We start from the raw sequence: 17,132 nt of genomic DNA on the forward strand, positions 1-17,132 counted from the left end.
TCAGCCTCCAGTATTTATGCTGCAGTAGTTTCTGTGTCGGGGGGCTAGGGTCAGTTTGTTATATCTGGAGTACTTCTCCTGTCCTATTCGGTGTCCTGTGTGAGTTTAAGTGTGCTCTCTCTAATTCTCTCTTTCTCTCTTTCTTTCTCTCTCTCGGAGGACCTGAGCCCTAGGACCATGCCTCAGGACTACCTGACATGATGACTCCTTGCTGTACCCAGTCCACCTGGCCGTGCTGCTGCTCCAGTTTCAACTGTTCTGCCTTATTATTATTGGTTATGAACATTTGAACATCTTGGCCATGTTCTGTTATAATCTCCACCCGGCACAGCCAGAAGAGGACTGGCCACCCCACATAGCCTGGTTCCTCTCTAGGTTTCTTCCTAGGTTTTGGCCTTTCTAGGGAGTTTTTCCTAGCCACCGTGCTTCTACACCTGCATTGCTTGCTGTTTAGGGTTTTAGGCTGGGTTTCTGTACAGCACTTTGTGATATCAGCTGATGTACGAAGGGCTATATAAATACATTTGATTTGATTTGATGTAGAGTAGAGTAGAATAGAATAAAGTAGAGCAGAGTGGAGTAGAATAGAGTAGAGTAGAGTAGAGTAGAGTCAAATACTTCATTGCCCTCAAGAGTGAACTTGTCTTGCACAAAGCTTTCTGAAACAATGCGAGAGTTAGTCAGGCCAACCCAACTTACCAGTATGTTCTGAAAAGCCTGAGAGTCAAAGACAACTTTGTTTGATTGGCCCAAAGGGGGGTTATAAGTCAAGATGTATTGATCTGAACTCACCACTATATTCTGGAAGGCCTGGACCATGCTGCGCTGGAAGGTGGCTCTCTTCAGCTGCAGGACGATACAGAAGGCCAGTAGGATTGTGATGCATGTCATGCCAGCTGAACCCAGGATGGCATAGAACAACATGTTACCCTCACTGCCCAGCCCAGCCAGACCTGGGGGAGGAGGGGGAGGAGAGGAGGTGGAGGAGGAGGAGGTGGAGGAGGAAAGGAGGTGGAGGAGGAGGAGAGGAGGTGGAGGAGGAGTGGAGGAGGAGGATGAGAGGAGGTGGAGGAGGAGGAGAGGAGGTGGAGGAGGAGGAGAGGAGGTGGAGAAGGAGGAGAGGAGGTGGAGGAGGAGTGGAGGAGGTGGAGAAGGAGGAGAGGACGTGGAGGAGGAGTGGAGGAGTAGGGGGAGAGGAGGTGGAGGAGGAGGAGAGGAGGTGGAGGAGGAGAGGAGGTGGAGGAAGAGTGGAGGAGGAGGATGGAGGAGGTGGAGGAGGAGTAGAGGAGGAGGAGAGGAGGTGGAGGAGGAGGAGAGGAGGTGGAGAAGGAGGAGAGGACGTGGAGGAGGAGTGGAGGAGTAGGGGGAGAGGAGGTGGAGGAGGAGGAGAGGAGGTAGAGGAGGAGGAGGAGAGGAGGAGGAGGAGAGGAGGAGTAGGGGGAGAGGAGGTGGAGGAGGAGGAGAGGAGGTAGAGGAGGAGGAGGAGAGGAGGAGGAGGAGAGGAGGAGGAGGAGAGGACGTGGAGGAGGAGTGGAGGAGTAGGGGGAGAGGAGGTGGAGGAGGAGGAGAGGAGGTAGAGGAGGAGGAGAGGAGGAGAGGAGGAGGAGGAGGAGAGGAGGTGGAGGAGTAGGGGGAGAGGAGGTGGAGGAGGAGGAGAGGAGGAGAGGAGGAGGAGGAGAGGAGGAGGAGTAGGAGGAGAAGGAGAGGAGGTGGAATATGTTTCAAACATAGTGTATGCACATCCAATAACTTGGCTTAACTCTTCCTGTGGGTTTTAGCCTGATGAAGACATTTGGGTCGAAACGTTGCGCAATAAACTGCGGGAGCATTCGTCAGTGTGTAATGCTTAGAGGGACATATGTTGGCTATAGTCATTTGTTGGAAACGTTACTACTTAGTCCCCAGCAGATATGTCACATTGAGCGGGTTGTAAATCAAACTTCACATTCGCCAGCTACTTGATTTATTGCATGTTGTCTGTCACAAGACACTTAGTGGTGGTTGTTGGTTGGTAATCTGAACTAAGCAGAGGGTGGATGGTGGAGCGAGGGTTTGTAGGGTCATTTATGGGAGCACTCTTGCATGGGGGGGAGGATAGAGTGAGAGTTTGGGTCATGGTCGTCGTGACCATGATTCCTGTGGTGTCATAGTACAGATGGGGATATGAGGTTTTGTGTGATGTATTGTGGGTAACTAATTTACTGCTGTGATGCACTGTAAGTAACTAACTTACTGGTGTGATGTATTGTGGGTAACTAATTGACTGGTGTGATGTATTGTGGGTAACTAATTGACTGGTGTGATGTATTGTGGGTAACTAATTGACTGGTGTGATGTATTGTGGGTAACTAATTTACTGCTGTGATGCACTGTAAGTAACTAACTTACTGGTGTGATGTATTGTGGGTAACTAATTTACTGCTGTGATGCACTGTAAGTAACTAACTTACTGGTGTGATGTATTGTGGGTAACTAATTGACTGGTGTGATGTATTGTGGGTAACTAATTGACTGGTGTGATGTATTGTGGGTAACTAACTTACTGGTGTGATGTATTGTGGGTAACTAACTTACTGGTGTGATGTATTGTGGGTAACTAACTTACTGGTGTGATGTATTGTGGGTAACTCATTTACTGCTGTGATGCACTGTAAGTAACTAACTTACTGGTGTGATGTATTGTGGGTAACTAACTTACTGGTGTGATGTATTGTGGGTAACTAATTGACTGGTATGATGTATTGACAGGGCTCTAACTTCACTAGCTCCACAATGAAATAGGGTGCAGGCCAGACAGCAGGCTGTTAGCCAGCCTGCCAGCTTAGTGGAGTCTGCCACGAGCACAGTCAGTGTAGTCAGCTCAGCTATCCCCATTGAGACCGTGTCTGTGCCTCGACCTAGGTTGGGCCAAACTAAACATGGCGGTGTTCACCTTAGCAATCTCACTAGGATGAAGACCACCTCCATTCCTGTCATTATTGAAAGAGATCATGATACCTCACATCTCAAAATATAACTACTTAATGTTAGATCCCTTACTTCAAAGGCAATTATAGTCAATGAACTAATCACTGATCATAATCTTGATGTGATTGGCCTGACTTAAACATGGCTTAAGCCTGATGAATTTCCTGTGTTAAATGATGCCTCACCTCCTGGTTACACTAGTGACCATATCCCCAGCGCATCACGCAAAGGCCGAGGTGTTGCTAACATTTATGATAGCAAATTTCAATTTACCCCAATAAAAACTATGTTTTTGTCTTTTGAGCTTCTAGTCATGAAATCTATGCAGCCTACTCAATCACTTTTTATAGCTACTGTTTACAGGCCTCCTGGGCCATATACAGCGTTCCTCACTGAGTTCCCTGAATTCCAATCAGACCTTGTAGTCATGGCAGATAATATTCACATTTTTAGTGACTTTAATATTCACATGGAAAAGTCCACAGACCCACTCCAAAAGGCTTTCGGAGCCATCATCAACTCAGTGGGTTTTGTCCAACATGTCTCTGGACCCACTCACGGACACAGTCATACTCTGGACCTAGTTTTGTCCCGTGGAATAAATGTTGTGGATCTTAATGTTTTTCCTCATAATCCTGGACTATCGGACCACCATTTTATTACATTTGCAATCGCAACAAATAATCTGCTCAGACCCCAACCAAAGATCATCAAAAGTTGTGCTATAAATTCTCAGACAACCAAAAGACTCTTAGATGCCCTTCCAGACTCCCTCCACCTACCCAAGGACACCAGACTCCCTCCACCTATCCAAGGACATCAGACTCCCTCCACCTATCCAAGGACATCAAACTCCCTCCACCAATCCAAGGACACCAGACTCCCTCCACCTATCCAAGGACATCAGACTCCCTCCACCTATCCAAGGACATCAAACTCCCTCCACCTATCCAAGGACATCAGACTCCCTCCACCTATCCAAGGACATCAGACTCCCTCCACCTACCCAAGGACATCAGACTCCCTCCACCAATCCAAGGACATCAGACTCCCTCCACCAATCCAAGGACATCAGACTCCCTCCACCAATCCAAGGACACCAGACTCCCTCCATCTACCCAAGGACATCAGACTCCCTCCACCGATCCAAGGACATCAGACTCCCTCCACCAATCCAAGGACACCAGACTCCCCCCACCCTCCAAAATCAGTTAACTTCTCTAGGGTACGTGGGACGGTGGCGTCCGGGGGAAATTGTGGAGCGCGAAATGCAAAAACACTCAATTAAAATATTTAACATTCTTGAAAATATATGTGTTATAAATCAAAATAAAGCTTAACTTCTTGTTAATCCATCCTATTTTTCCAACTTAATTGAGGAAAATAAGAACAATCCAAAATATATTTTTTTTATACTGTTGCAAAGCTAACTAAAAAGCAGTATTCCCCAAGAGAGGATGGCTTTCACTTCAGCCGTGATTAATTCATGAACTTCTTTGAGGAAAAGATCATGATCATTAGAAAGCAAATTCCTTCAAAGCTCAGTTGTCCTGAGTCTGCACAACTCTGCCAGGACCTAGGATCAAGGGAGACACTCAAGTGTTTTAGTACTATATCTCTTGACACAATGATGAAATTAATCATGGCCTCTAAACCTTCAAGCTGCATAGTGGACCCTATTCCAAGTAAACTACTGAAAGAGCTGCTTCCTGTGCTTGGTCTATATCGAATCTCCCATTCCTCTCAAAATTGTTAGAAAAAGCTGTTGCTCAGCAACTCACTGCCTCTCTGTAGACAAACAATGTATATGAAACGTTTCAGTCTGGTTTTAGACCCCATCATAGCACTGAGACTGCACTCGTGAAGGTGGTAAATTACCTTTTAATGGTGTCAGACTGAGGCTCTGCATCTGTCCTCGTGCTCTTAGACCTTAGAGCTGCTTTTGATATCATCGATCATCACATTCTTTTGGAGAGATTGGAAACCCAAATTGGTATTCACGGACAAGTTCTGGCCTGGTTTAGATCTTATCTGTCGGAAAGATATCAGTTTGTCTCTGTAGATGGCTTGTCCTTTGATAAATCAACTGTAAATTTTGGTGTTCCTCAAGGCTCTGTTTTAGGACCACTATTGTTTTCACTGCTATGCGGACGACACACAGCTCTACATTTACATTTACATTTACATTCAAGTCATTTAGCAGACGCTCTTATCCAGAGCGACTTACAAATTGGTGAATTCACCTTCTGACATCAGTGGAACATTTCGATGAAACATGGTGAAAATTGCCCTCACTGGAAGCCTGCGTTTCAGACATAAGGAAGTGGATGGCGGCAAATGTTCTACTTTTAAACTCGGACAAAACAGAAATGCTAGTTGTAGGTCCCAAGAAACAAAGAGATCTTCTTTTGAATCTGACAATTAATCTTGATGGTTGTACAGTTGTACAGTTGTCTCAAATAAAACTGTGAAGGACCTCAGCTTTACTCTGGACCCTGATCTCTCTTTTGACGAACATATCGAGACTGTTTCAAGGACTGCTTTTTCCATCTACGTAACATTGCAAAAATCCAAAACTTTCTGGCGGAGATCTTTGTGGGCTATACTCGGCCTTGTCTCAGGATGGTATGTTGGTGGTTGAAGATATCCCTCTAGAGGCGTGGGAGCTGTGCTTTGGCAAAGTGGGTGGGGTTATATCCTGCCTGCTTGGCCCTGCCCGGGGTTATCGTCAGAAGGGGCCACAGTGTCTCAGCCTCCGGTATTTATGCTGCAATAGTGTGTGTCGGGGGGCTAGGGTCAGTCTGTTAGATCTCTCTCTCTCTCTCTCTCTCTCTCTCTCTCTCTCTCTCTCTCATATATATATATATTTTATTGATTGTGAGTAACTAACATAATTGTGTGATGTATTGTGGGTAACTAACTTACTGGTGTGATGTATTGTGGGTAAATAACTTAATGGTGTGATGCATTGTGGGTATATAACTTACTGGTGTGGTGTATTGTGGGGAAATAACTTACGAGAGCTCTCCTGTAGCGTCATGGTCTGGAGGGGGATCTGAGGTTTCTCTAGACTCTCTCCCATGTTGTTCTTGGACCAGATCTCCACCAGGTACGGAGTGTCAGGTTTCAGACCGCGCAGCTGGAACTGCATCTGATTGTCTACCTGACCCTGTAGCCCCTCCCCCTGCTGAGGAATGTTGATCTCTGCCAGCTGGCTGTAGTCGGCCAGGGTGTTGTCTTGGAAACGCAGCATCACCTAAGGAGCACATTGGAAAGAAGGCCGGCGGTTTGTTTTTGTGCTAATTCGTTGTGAATTGTTCAGAAAGTGTTCGATGTTGTCTCTGGTTGGAGCTGCTTTATATGTATTTTTAAATCAATTCAAATAATCAATCAATGAATGACCTTGGAGATGGAGTAACCCTCGGCCAGAGACCAGGTAATGATGGCTGAGGTATCTGTTACATTGCAGCCCCTGATGGCAGACGGAGCAGGGGGCAACTCTGACAGAACACACAGGATAGGACAGGTGTTACAGTAGGTCACTTTGAGGGAAGTTGAAGAAATGAAAGCTGTTCTAGCTGTGTATATACAGTAGGATTTTTTTTTCAAATGTAGAAGACATCTATAGCCCCATAGTAGCCCTGTAGCAATCTCGAGACACAGAGACAAAACAATACACTGCTATTTTTTTTTAAATAAAAACAAGCAAACCTAATCACTGTAGTCAATAAGATCAGAATCTCTGGTGTTCATTTTTCTTTTTCATCTGGCAGATCATCTTCCATCGGTCCTAAGTTGTTAAACCAGATCAAGTGTAGTTTTTTTTTTTAAGTCATTACCGTTGCTGAGTGTCCATGCAGAGACAGGCTGGCTGTGTTGTCCCACTGACACCGTCATTATCCTCACCCTGCACTCATACTTGTGTCTGGGCTTCAAGTCTGGCAACTTGAGGCCAGTGGAGTTGGATGGGAGCTGGTAGGTCTTAATGGTCCCAGGGTCCGAGCTCTGAACACACTCCACCTGGTGACAGAATAATATCATAGAGTCATACGTTATTCGTACCAGGACATTTGACCTGGTGAAGTGGTGCTGACATAGGTCTTACAACAGACAAAACAACACACATACTATAACAGATGCTTTTAACCAGAAAGCAACTTACAGTACAGTGAGTGTATACATATTAGTGTATGTAACCCAGGTGGGAATTGAACCCTTAACCCTGGCATTGCTAACACTACACTCTTACCAACTGAGCCACACGGGGACACTTACCTGGTAGGTCCAGTCTTCTGTAGCCGACCCAGGCCCCATCACACGGTCCCAGGACAGACCCAGGGAGGTCTGGGATTCAGGGACCAGCCTCACCCCCGAGGGGAGCGGGAGGTCTGGAGGAGGGGAAAGGAAGGAAGGGGTCGTTGAGGTAATTTAACCCTGATACATGGCTGTCTAACGGTAATAGGAGTTTACAACCATGTCTGAGGGTTATAGGTCATTGGGAGACTGGGATCCCCGCCATAGGTCAGTTGATTTAGTAGTGAAATTCCTTGGGCAACCAGTCTAAAATCTCATTGTTTATGGGGTTAGTTATGTAACTCAGAGGCTAGCGATAAATCAGGTTCCTATAAGGCCTCCATGTATCATCTGTTAGGTCAAGATCAGAGGAACATTCCTTGTGTCTATAGAGAAACATCTTGATGTAGTAGCTCAATGCTTACACTATATATACAAAAGCATGTGGACACCTTCAAATTACTGATTCAGCTATTTCAGCCAAACCTGTGCTGACAGGTATGAAATCGAGCACACAGCCATGCAATCTCCATAGACAAATATTGCCGGCCTGACTGAAGAGCTCAGTGACCGTCATTGGATGCCACTTTTCCAACAAGTCAGTTCGTCAAATTTCTGCCCTGCTCGAGCTGCCCGGTTAACTTTAATAAGTGCTGTTATTGTGAAGTGGAAACACCTTCTCTGGAGTGATGAATCACCATTTGGCAGTCTGACAGACTAATCTGGGTTTGGCGGATGCCAGGAGAACGCTACCTCAAATCAAATGTATTTATATAGCCCTTCGTACATCAGCTGATATCTCAAAGTGCTGTACAGAAACCCAGCCTAAAGCCCCAAACAGCAAGCGATGCAGGTGTACCTGCCCAAATGCATAGTGTAAAGTTTGGTGGAGCAGGAATAATGGTCTGGGGCTGTTTTTCATGGTTCGGGCCCCTTAGTTCCAGAGAAGGGAGATCTTAATTCTACATCATACAATGTCATTCTAGACTATTCTGTGCTTCCAACTTTGTGGTAACAGTTTGGGGAATGTGCCCACGTGCACAAAGCGAGGTCCATACAGAAATGTTTAGTCGAGATTGGTGTGAAAGAACTTGACTGGCCTGCACATAGCTCTGACCTCAAACCCATCGAACACCTTTGGGATGAATTGAAACTCCAACTGCGAGCAGGGCCTAATCGCCCAACATCAGTGCCCGACCTCACTAATACTGCTGTGGCTGAATGGAAGCAAGTCCCCGCAGCAATGTTCCAACATCTAGTGGAAAGCCTTCCCAGAAGAGTGGAGGCTGTTATAGCAGCAATGTTCCAACATCTAGTGGAAAGCCTTCCCAGAAGAGTGGAGGCTGTTATAGCAGCAAAGTTCCAACATCTAGTGGAAAGCCTTCCCAGAAGAGTGGAGGCTGTTATAGCAGCAATGTTCCAATATCTAGTGGAAAGCCTTCCCAGAAGAGTGGAGGCTGTTATAGCAGCAATGTTCCAACATCTAGTGGAAAGCCTTCCCAGAAGAGTGGAGGCTGTTATAGCAGCAATGTTCCAACATCTAGTGGAAAGCCTTCCCAGAAGAGTGGAGGCTGTTATAGCAGCAATGTACCAACATCTAGTGGAAAGCCTTCCCAGAAGAGTGGAGGCTGTTGTAGCAGCAATGTACCAACATCTAGTGGAAAGCCTTCCCAGAAGAGTGGAGGCTGTTATAGCAGCAATGTTCCTACATCTAGTGGAAAGCCTTCCCAGAAGAGTGGAGGCTGTTATAGCAGCAATGTTCCAACATCTAGTGGAAAGCCTTCCCAGAAGAGTGGAGGCTGTTATAGCAGCAAAACAGGGACCAACTCCATATTAATGCCCAAGATTTTGGAATGAGATGTTCGACGAGCAGCTGTCCACATACTTTTGGTAATGTAATATATACGACCTGAGATTAAGAATAAGGTTACTGGGGTGGTTCTTACCCAGGTTACTGGGGTGGTTCTTACCCAGGTTACTGGGGTGGTTCTTACCCAGGTTACTGGGGTGGTTCTTACCCAGGTTACTGGGGTGGTTCTTACCCAGGTTACTGGGGTGGTTCTTACCCAGGTTACTGGGGTGGTTCTTACCAGGTTACTGGGGTGGTTCTTACCCAGGTCACTGGGGTGGTTCTTACCCAGGTTACTGGGGTGGTTCTTACCCAGGTTACTGGGGTGGTTCTTACCCAGGTTACTGGGGTGGTTCTTACCCAGCATCTGAATAAGGTTACTGGGGTGGTTCTTACCCAGGTTACTGGGGTGGTTCTTACCCAGGTTACTGGGGTGGTTCTCACCCAGGTTACTGGGGTGGTTCTTACCCAGGTTACTGGGGTGGTTCTTACCCAGCATCTGAATAAGGTTACTGGGGTGGTTCTTACCCAGGTTACTGGGGTGGTTCTTACCCAGGTTACTGGGGTGGTTCTTACCCAGGTTACTGGGGTGGTTCTTACCCAGGTTACTGGGGTGGTTCTTACCCAGCATCTGAATAAGGTTACTGGGGTGGTTCTTACCCAGGTTACTGGGGTGGTTCTTACCCAGCATCTGAATAAGGTTACTGGGATGGTTCTTACCCAGCATCTGAATAAGGTTACTGGGGTGGTTCTTACCACAGAACTAGAATGTTCGTTCATTATAATTCTATGGTTCTTTCAAAGCCATTCTAATTCTATGGATCGTATGGTTCTATGGTTCTTTCAAAGCCATTCTAATTCTATGGATCGTATGGTTCAATGGTTCTTTCAAAGCCATTCTAATTCTATGGATCGTATGGTTCTATGGTTCTTTCAAAGCCATTCTAATTCTATGGATCGTATGGTTCTATGGTTCTTTCAAAGCCATTCTAATTCTATGGATCGTATGGTTCTATGGTTCTTTCAAAGCCATTCTAATTCTATGGATTGTATGGTTCTATGGTTCTCACCAAGCATCTGTGTGGAGAAGCTGGCCTCTGGACCGGGAAACCCCGCCCCTCCGGCGCCATGGCGACTCAGCTGGATGAAGGTGGTGTAGTGGGTCATTGGAGACAGGTTCTCTAGCTTCACTACTGGGCCAACCACTGAGAGGGAGTGAGAAAGAGAGGGGGGATAGAGAGAAAGAGAGGGAGGGGCGAGAGAGGGAGAGAGAGAGAGAGGGGAGGGTAGAGAGAGATATATAGAGGGAGGGAGAGAGAGGGGGGAGAGAGAAAATAGAGGGGAGAGAGAAATAGAGGGAGGGAGAGATAGAGTGGGGAAGAGAGAGAGAAATAGAGGGAGGGAGAGAGAGGAGTGAGAGAGAAATAGAGGGAGGGAGAGAGAGTGGGGTAGAGAGAAAAAGAGAGGGGGCGAGAGAGGGGAGAGAGAGAAAGAGGGGGAGAGAGATGGGGGTGAGAAAGAAAGGGAGGGTAGAGAGAGATATATAGAGGGAGGGAGAGAGAAATAGAGGGAGGAAGAGAGAGAGGAGAGAGAGAGAAATAGGGGGAGGGAGAGAGAGAGAGTGGGGAAGAGAGAGAGAAATAGAGGGAGGGAGAGAGAGAGGAGTGAGAGAGAAATAGAGGGAGGGAGAGAGAGAGAGAGAGTGGGGTAGAGAGAGGGTAGAGAGAGTGATAGAGGGATGGATGAGAGAGAGGGGAGAGAGAAATAGAGGGAGGAAGAGGGAGAGTGGGGAAGAGAGAGAGAAATAGAGAGAGGAAGAGAGAGTGGGGAAGAGAGAGAGAAATAGAGGGAGGAAGAGAGAGAGGGAGGAAGACAGAGAGAAATAGAGGGAGGAAGAGAGAGAGGGGAAAGAGAGTGATAGAGGGATGGATGAGAGAGAGGGGAGAGAGAAATAGAGGGAGGAAGATCGAGAGTGGGGAAGAGAGAGAAATAGAGGGAGGAAGAGCGAGAGTGGGGAAGAGAGAGAGAAATAGAGGGAAGAAGAGAGAGAGGGAGGAAGAGAGAGAAATAGAGGGAGGAAGAGAGAGAGGGACAGGGAGAGAAAATCATCACTTACATCCCTCAATGATTCCATATGATGCTGTTGCCAATAGTTTCTACATACAAAGAAAACATACGTGGTAGGGGACATTCTGGAACCAATGAATAGTAGTTTCCAAATCACAATAGCACACAGATGACATCATTATAATTGTTCAGTACGGTCATGAAGACAAGTGGGATTCATTTCAGGAAATGTTTACTGAAGCTCACAGGAACGTGATAGCTCTGTCACACTTCATGGATAACATTTAGCAAATCATTATCCTTCCTTTGAGACCAGGGACTATCAGACTAAAAGAGCTGCTCTAGGATCCCACCCCCACCGCCCCTGTCCACATAATCCTATTCATTATAAAGGCCTGCTCATGTATTTGCTCTCCTAATCTGAGGAACGGATCCATGGGAGCACTGAACATCAATAAAGACTTCCTGTCTGTAGTGTATAGACTTCCTGTCTGTAGTGTATAGACTTCCTGTCTGTAGTGTATAGAGTTCATGTCTGTAGTGTATAGACTTCCTGTCTGTAGTGTATAGAGTTCATGTCTGTAGTGTATAGACTTCCTGTCTGTAGTGTATAGAGTTCCTGTCTGTAGTGTATAGAGTTCCTGTCTGTAGTGTATAGAGTTCATGTCTGTAGTGTATAGACTTCCTGTCTGTAGTGTATAGAGTTCCTGTCTGTAGTGTATAGAGTTCCTGTCTGTAGTGTATAGAGTTCCTGTCTGTAGTGTATAGAGTTCCTGTCTGTAATGTATAGAGTTCCTGTCTGTAGTGTATAGAGTTCCTGTCTGTAGTGTATAGACTTCCTGTCTGTAGTGTATAGAGTTCCTGTCTGTAGTGTATAGACTTCCTGTCTGTAGTGTATAGAGTTCCTGTCTGTAGTGTATAGAGTTCCTGTCTGTAGTGTATAGAGGTCATGTCTGTAGTGTATAGCAGTTCCAAAAAACTTTTCTTAATTTTTTTTTACTGAACTTAGTCCGGCGTTCAACTTACTCTTGATAGTTGTAATAGTAGAATGCACAAGGTGCAATTTCAATATTGGGTATCAATCAATCAAATGTATTTATAAAGCCCTTCTTACATCAGCTGATGTCTCAAAGTGCTGTCCAGAAACCCAGCCTAAAACCCCAAACAGCAAGCAATGCAGGTGTAGAAGCACGGTGGCTTGGAAAAACTCCCTAGAAAGGCCAGAACCTAGAAAAAAACCTAGAAAGGAACCAGGCTATGAGGGGTGGCCAGTCCTCTACTTGCTGTGCCGGGTGGAGATGGAGATGTTCAAATGTTCATAGATGACCACCAGGGTCAAATAATAATAATAATACTAATAATAATAATAATAATCACAGTGGTTGTAGAGGGTGCAACAGGGTAGCACCTCAGGAGTAAATGTCAGTCAGCTTTTCATAGCCTTTTCATTGCCCAAGCGCACCTCCGCTAAAGCCCCCACCATTTCTCCTTCACCAAAATCCAGATAGCTGATGTTCTGAAAGAGCTACAAAATCTGGACCCCTACAAATCAGCCGGGCTAGACAATCTGGACCCTTTCTTTCTAAAATGATCTGCTGAAATTTTTGCAACCCCTATTACTAGCCTGTTCAACCTCTCTTTCGTATCGTCTGAGATTCCCAAAGGTCATCCCCCTCTTCACAGGGGGTGACACTCAAACTAATAACAGACCTATATCTATCCTACCCTGTCTTTCTAAGGTCTTCGAACGCCAATTTAACAAACAGATTACAGACCATTTCGAATCCCACCGTACCTTCTCCGCTATGCAATCTGGTTTCAGAGCTGGTCATGGGTGCACCTCAGCCACGCTCAAGGTCCTAAACGATATCATAACCGCCATCGATAAGAGACAGTACTGTGCATCCGTATTCATCGACCTGGCCAAGGCTTTCGACTCTGTCAATCACCACATTCTTATTGGCAGACTCAACAGCCTTGGTTTCTCAAATGATTTCTTCACCTGGTTCACCAACTACTTCTCTGATAGAGTTCAGTGTGTCAAATCGGAGGGTCTGTTGTCCGGACCTCTGGCAGTCTCTATGGGGTGCCAAATGGGTTAAATTCTCATGCCGACTCTTTCCTCTGTATACATCAATGATGTCGCTCTTGCGGCTGGTGATTCTCTGATCCACCTCTACGCAGACAACACCATTCTGTATACTTCTGGCCCCTCTTTGGACACTGTGTTAACTAACCTCCAAATGAGCTTCAATGCCATACAACTCTCGTTCCGTGGCCTCCAACTGCTCTTAAAAACTGCTCTTAAATGCAAGTAAAACTATTCAATCGATCGCTGCCCGCACCTGCCCGCCCGTCTAGCATCACTACTCTGGACGGCTCTGACGTAGAATACGTGGACAACTACAAACACCCAGGTGTCTGGAAGGTGAGTTTACAGTCTATCCAAAATTACATCTAGAATCGGCGTCCTATAACGCAAGGGGAGGCATTAAATAGTGTAATAGCCTTAGTGGCAAAATAATTACAATTTAGCATTTAAACAGTGGAGTGATAGATGTGCAAAAGATGAATGTGCAAGTAGAGATACTGGGGTGCAAAGGAGAAAAATAAATAAAATATAACAATATGGGGCTGAGGTACTTGGATGGGCTATTTACAGATGGGCTATGTGCAGTGATCTGTGAGCTGCTCTGACAGCTGGTGCTTAAAGTTAGTGAGGGAGAAATGTCTCCAGCTTCAGTGATTTTTGCAGTTCGTTCCAGTCATAGGCAGCAGAGAACTGAAAGGAATGGCGGCCAAAGGAGGAATTGGCTTCGGGGGTGACAATAGAAATATAACTGTTGGAGTGCGTGCTAACTGTGGGTGCTGCTCTGGTGACCAGTGAGCCGAGAAAAGGCGGGGCTTTACCTAGCAAAGACATATAGATGACCTGGAGCCAGTGGGTTTGGCTACGAATATGAAGCGAGGGCCAGCCAACGAGAGCATTATAGGTCGCAGTGGTGGGTGGTATATGGGGCTTTGGTGACGAAACGGATGGCACTGTGATAGACTGCATCCAGTTTGCTGAGTAGAGTGTTGGAGGCTATTTTGTAAATGACATCGCCGAAGTCATGGATCGGTAGGATAATCAGTTTTACGAGGGTATGTTTGGCAGCATGAGTGAAGGATGCTTTGTTGTAAAATAGGAAGCCGAGTCTAGATTTAATTTTGGATTGGAGATGCTTAATATGAGTTTGGAAGGAGAGTTTACAGTCTAACCAGACACCTAGGTATTTGTAATTGTCCACGTATTCTAAGTCAGAGCCGTCCAGAGTAGTGATGCTGGACGGGCGGGCAGGTGCGGGCAGCGATCGGTTGAAGAGCATGCATTTAGTTTTACTTGCATTTAAGAGCAGTTGGAGGCCACGGAAGGAGAGTTGTATGGCATTGAAGCTTGCCTGGAAGGTTGTTAACACAGTGTCCAAAGAAGGGCCAGAAGTATACAGAATGGTGTCGTCTGTGTTGAGGTGGATCAGAGAATCACCAGCCGCAAGAGCGACATCATTGAGAGGTCTGGACAACAGGCCCTCCGATTTGACACAATGAACTCTATCTGAGAAATAGTTGGTGAACCAGGTGAGGCAATCATTTGAGAAACCAAGGCTGTCGAGTCTGCCGATAAGAATGTGGTGATTGACAGAGTCGAAGGCCTTGGTCAGGTCGAAATGGTCGGTGATTTGTTTGTTGACTTGGCTTTCGAAGACCTTAGAAAGGCAGGGTAGGATAGATATAGGTCTGTAACAGTTTGGGTCTAGAGTGTCTCCCCCTTTGAAGAGGGGGATGACCACGTCAGCTTTCCAATCTTTTGGGATTTCAGACGATACGAAAGAGAAGTTGAACAGGCTAGTAATAGGGGTTGCAACAATTGCGGTGATCATTTTAGAAAGAGAGGATCCAGATTGTCTAGCCCGGCTGATTTGTAGAGGTCCAGATTTTGCAGCTCTTTCAGAGCATCAGCTATCTGGATTTGGGAGAAGGAGAAATGGGGGAGGCTCGGACAAGTTGCTGTGAGGGGTGCAGTGCTGTTGACCGGGTAGCCAGGTGGAAAGCATGGCCAGTCATAGATAAATGCTTATTGAAATTCGTGATTATAGTAGATTTATCGGCGGTGACAGTGTTTCCTAGCCTCAGTGCAGTGGGCAGCTGGGAGGAGGTGCTCTTATTCTCCATGGACATTACAGTGTCCCAGAAGGTTTTGAGTTCGTGCTACAGGATGAACATTTCTGTTTGAAAAAGCTAGCCTTTGCTTTCCTAACTGCCTGTGTATATTGGTTCCTAACTTCCCTGAAAATGTTCATATCACGGGGGCTATTTGATGCTATTGCAGTCCACCACAGGATGTTTTTGTGCTGGTCGAGGGCAGACAGGTCTGGGGAGAACCACGGGCTATATCTGTTCCTGGTTCTACATTTTTTGAACGGAGCATGCTTATTTAAGATGGTGAGGAAAGCACTTTTAAAGAATAAGCAGGCATCCTCTACTGACGGAGTGAGGTCAATATCCTTCCAGGATACCTGGGCCAGGTTGATTAGAAAGGTCTGCTCGCTGAAGGGTTTTAGGGAGCGTTTGACAGAGATGAGGGGTAGTCGTTTGACCGCGGACCCATTACGGATGCAGGCAATGAGGCAGTGATCGCTGAGATCCTGGTTAAAGACAGCAGAGGTGTGTTGAGAGGGCAAGTTGGTCAGGGTGATATCTATGAGGGTGCCGTGGTGTTAAGCATATCCCAGTTTAGGTCACTTAACAGTACAAACTCTGAAGATAAATGGGGTGCAATTAGTTCACACATGGTGTCCAGGGCACAGCTGGGGGCTGAGGGGGGTCTGTAACAAGCGGCAACAGTGAGAGACTTATTTCTGGAAAGGTGGATTTTCAAAAGTAGAATCTCAAATTGTTTGGGCTCAGACCTGGATAGTATGACAGAACTCTGACCTGGATAGTAAGACAGAACTCTGACCTGGATAGTATGACAGAACTCTGACCTGGATAGTATGACAGAACTCTGACCTGCATAGTAAGACAGAACTCTGACCTGGATAGTATGACAGAACTCTGACCTGGATAGTAAGACAGAACTCTGACCTGGATAGTAAGACAGAACTCTGACCTGGATAGTAAGACAGAACTCTGACCTGGATAGTAAGACAGAACTCTGACCTGGATAGTATGACAGAACTCAGACCTGGATAGTAAGACAGAACTCTGACCTGGATAGTAAGACAGAACTCTGACCTGGATAGTATGACAGAACTCTGACCTGGATAGTAAGACAGAACTCTGACCTGGATAGTATGACAGAACTCAGACCTGGATAGTAAGACAGAACTCTGACCTGGATAGTAAGACAGAACTCTGACCTGGATAGTATGACAGAACTCAGACCTGGATAGTATGACAGAACACTGACGTGGATAGCATGACAGAACTCTGCAGGCTATCTCTGCAGTAGATTGCAACTCCGCCCCCTTTGGCAGTTCCATCTTGGCGGAAAATGTTATAGTCGGGGATGGAAATTTCTGAATTTTTGGTGGCCTTCCTAAGCCAGGATTCAGACACGGCAAAGACATCAGGGATGGCAGAGTGTGCTAAAGCAGTGATAAAACAAACTTAGGGAGGAGGCTTCTAATGTTAACATGCATGAAACCAAGGCTTTTACGGTTACAGAAGTCAACAATTGATAGCGCCTGGGGGATGGGAGTGGTGCTGGGGGCTGCAGGGCCTGGGTTAACCTCTACACCGCCAGAGGAGGAGTAGGATAAGGGTACGGCTAAAGGCTACAAGAACTGGTCGTCTAGTGCGTTGGGGACAAAATAAAAGGAGCAGATTTCTGGGCGTGGTAGAACAGATTCAAGGTATCACATGAATGCACATTAGACATGGCACAATTTATAGAATTGCAAGAAAATGAGCTTTA

General features: G+C 46.2%; 1 protein-coding gene across 3 annotated transcripts in view; it reads right to left on the reverse strand.

The window, feature by feature from the left end:
- The window catches only part of LOC135548041 (angiopoietin-1 receptor-like), a 76,327-nt gene that overhangs the window by 14,291 nt on the left and 44,904 nt on the right, over window positions 1-17,132 (reverse strand). For all 3 annotated transcript variants that reach the window (XM_064977237.1, XM_064977236.1, XM_064977238.1), the window contains 6 exons: window positions 10,180-10,314; window positions 7,243-7,355; window positions 6,807-6,987; window positions 6,370-6,467; window positions 5,986-6,223; window positions 793-953 (listed from right to left, as the gene is read on the reverse strand). In XM_064977237.1, coding sequence (XP_064833309.1) covers window positions 793-953; window positions 5,986-6,223; window positions 6,370-6,467; window positions 6,807-6,987; window positions 7,243-7,355; window positions 10,180-10,314 — 926 coding nt within the window. The remainder of the gene's footprint in view (window positions 1-792; window positions 954-5,985; window positions 6,224-6,369; window positions 6,468-6,806; window positions 6,988-7,242; window positions 7,356-10,179; window positions 10,315-17,132) is intronic.

This window comes from Oncorhynchus masou, chromosome 11, assembly GCF_036934945.1.
Source record: "Oncorhynchus masou masou isolate Uvic2021 chromosome 11, UVic_Omas_1.1, whole genome shotgun sequence".
NCBI lineage: Eukaryota > Metazoa > Chordata > Actinopteri > Salmoniformes > Salmonidae > Oncorhynchus > Oncorhynchus masou.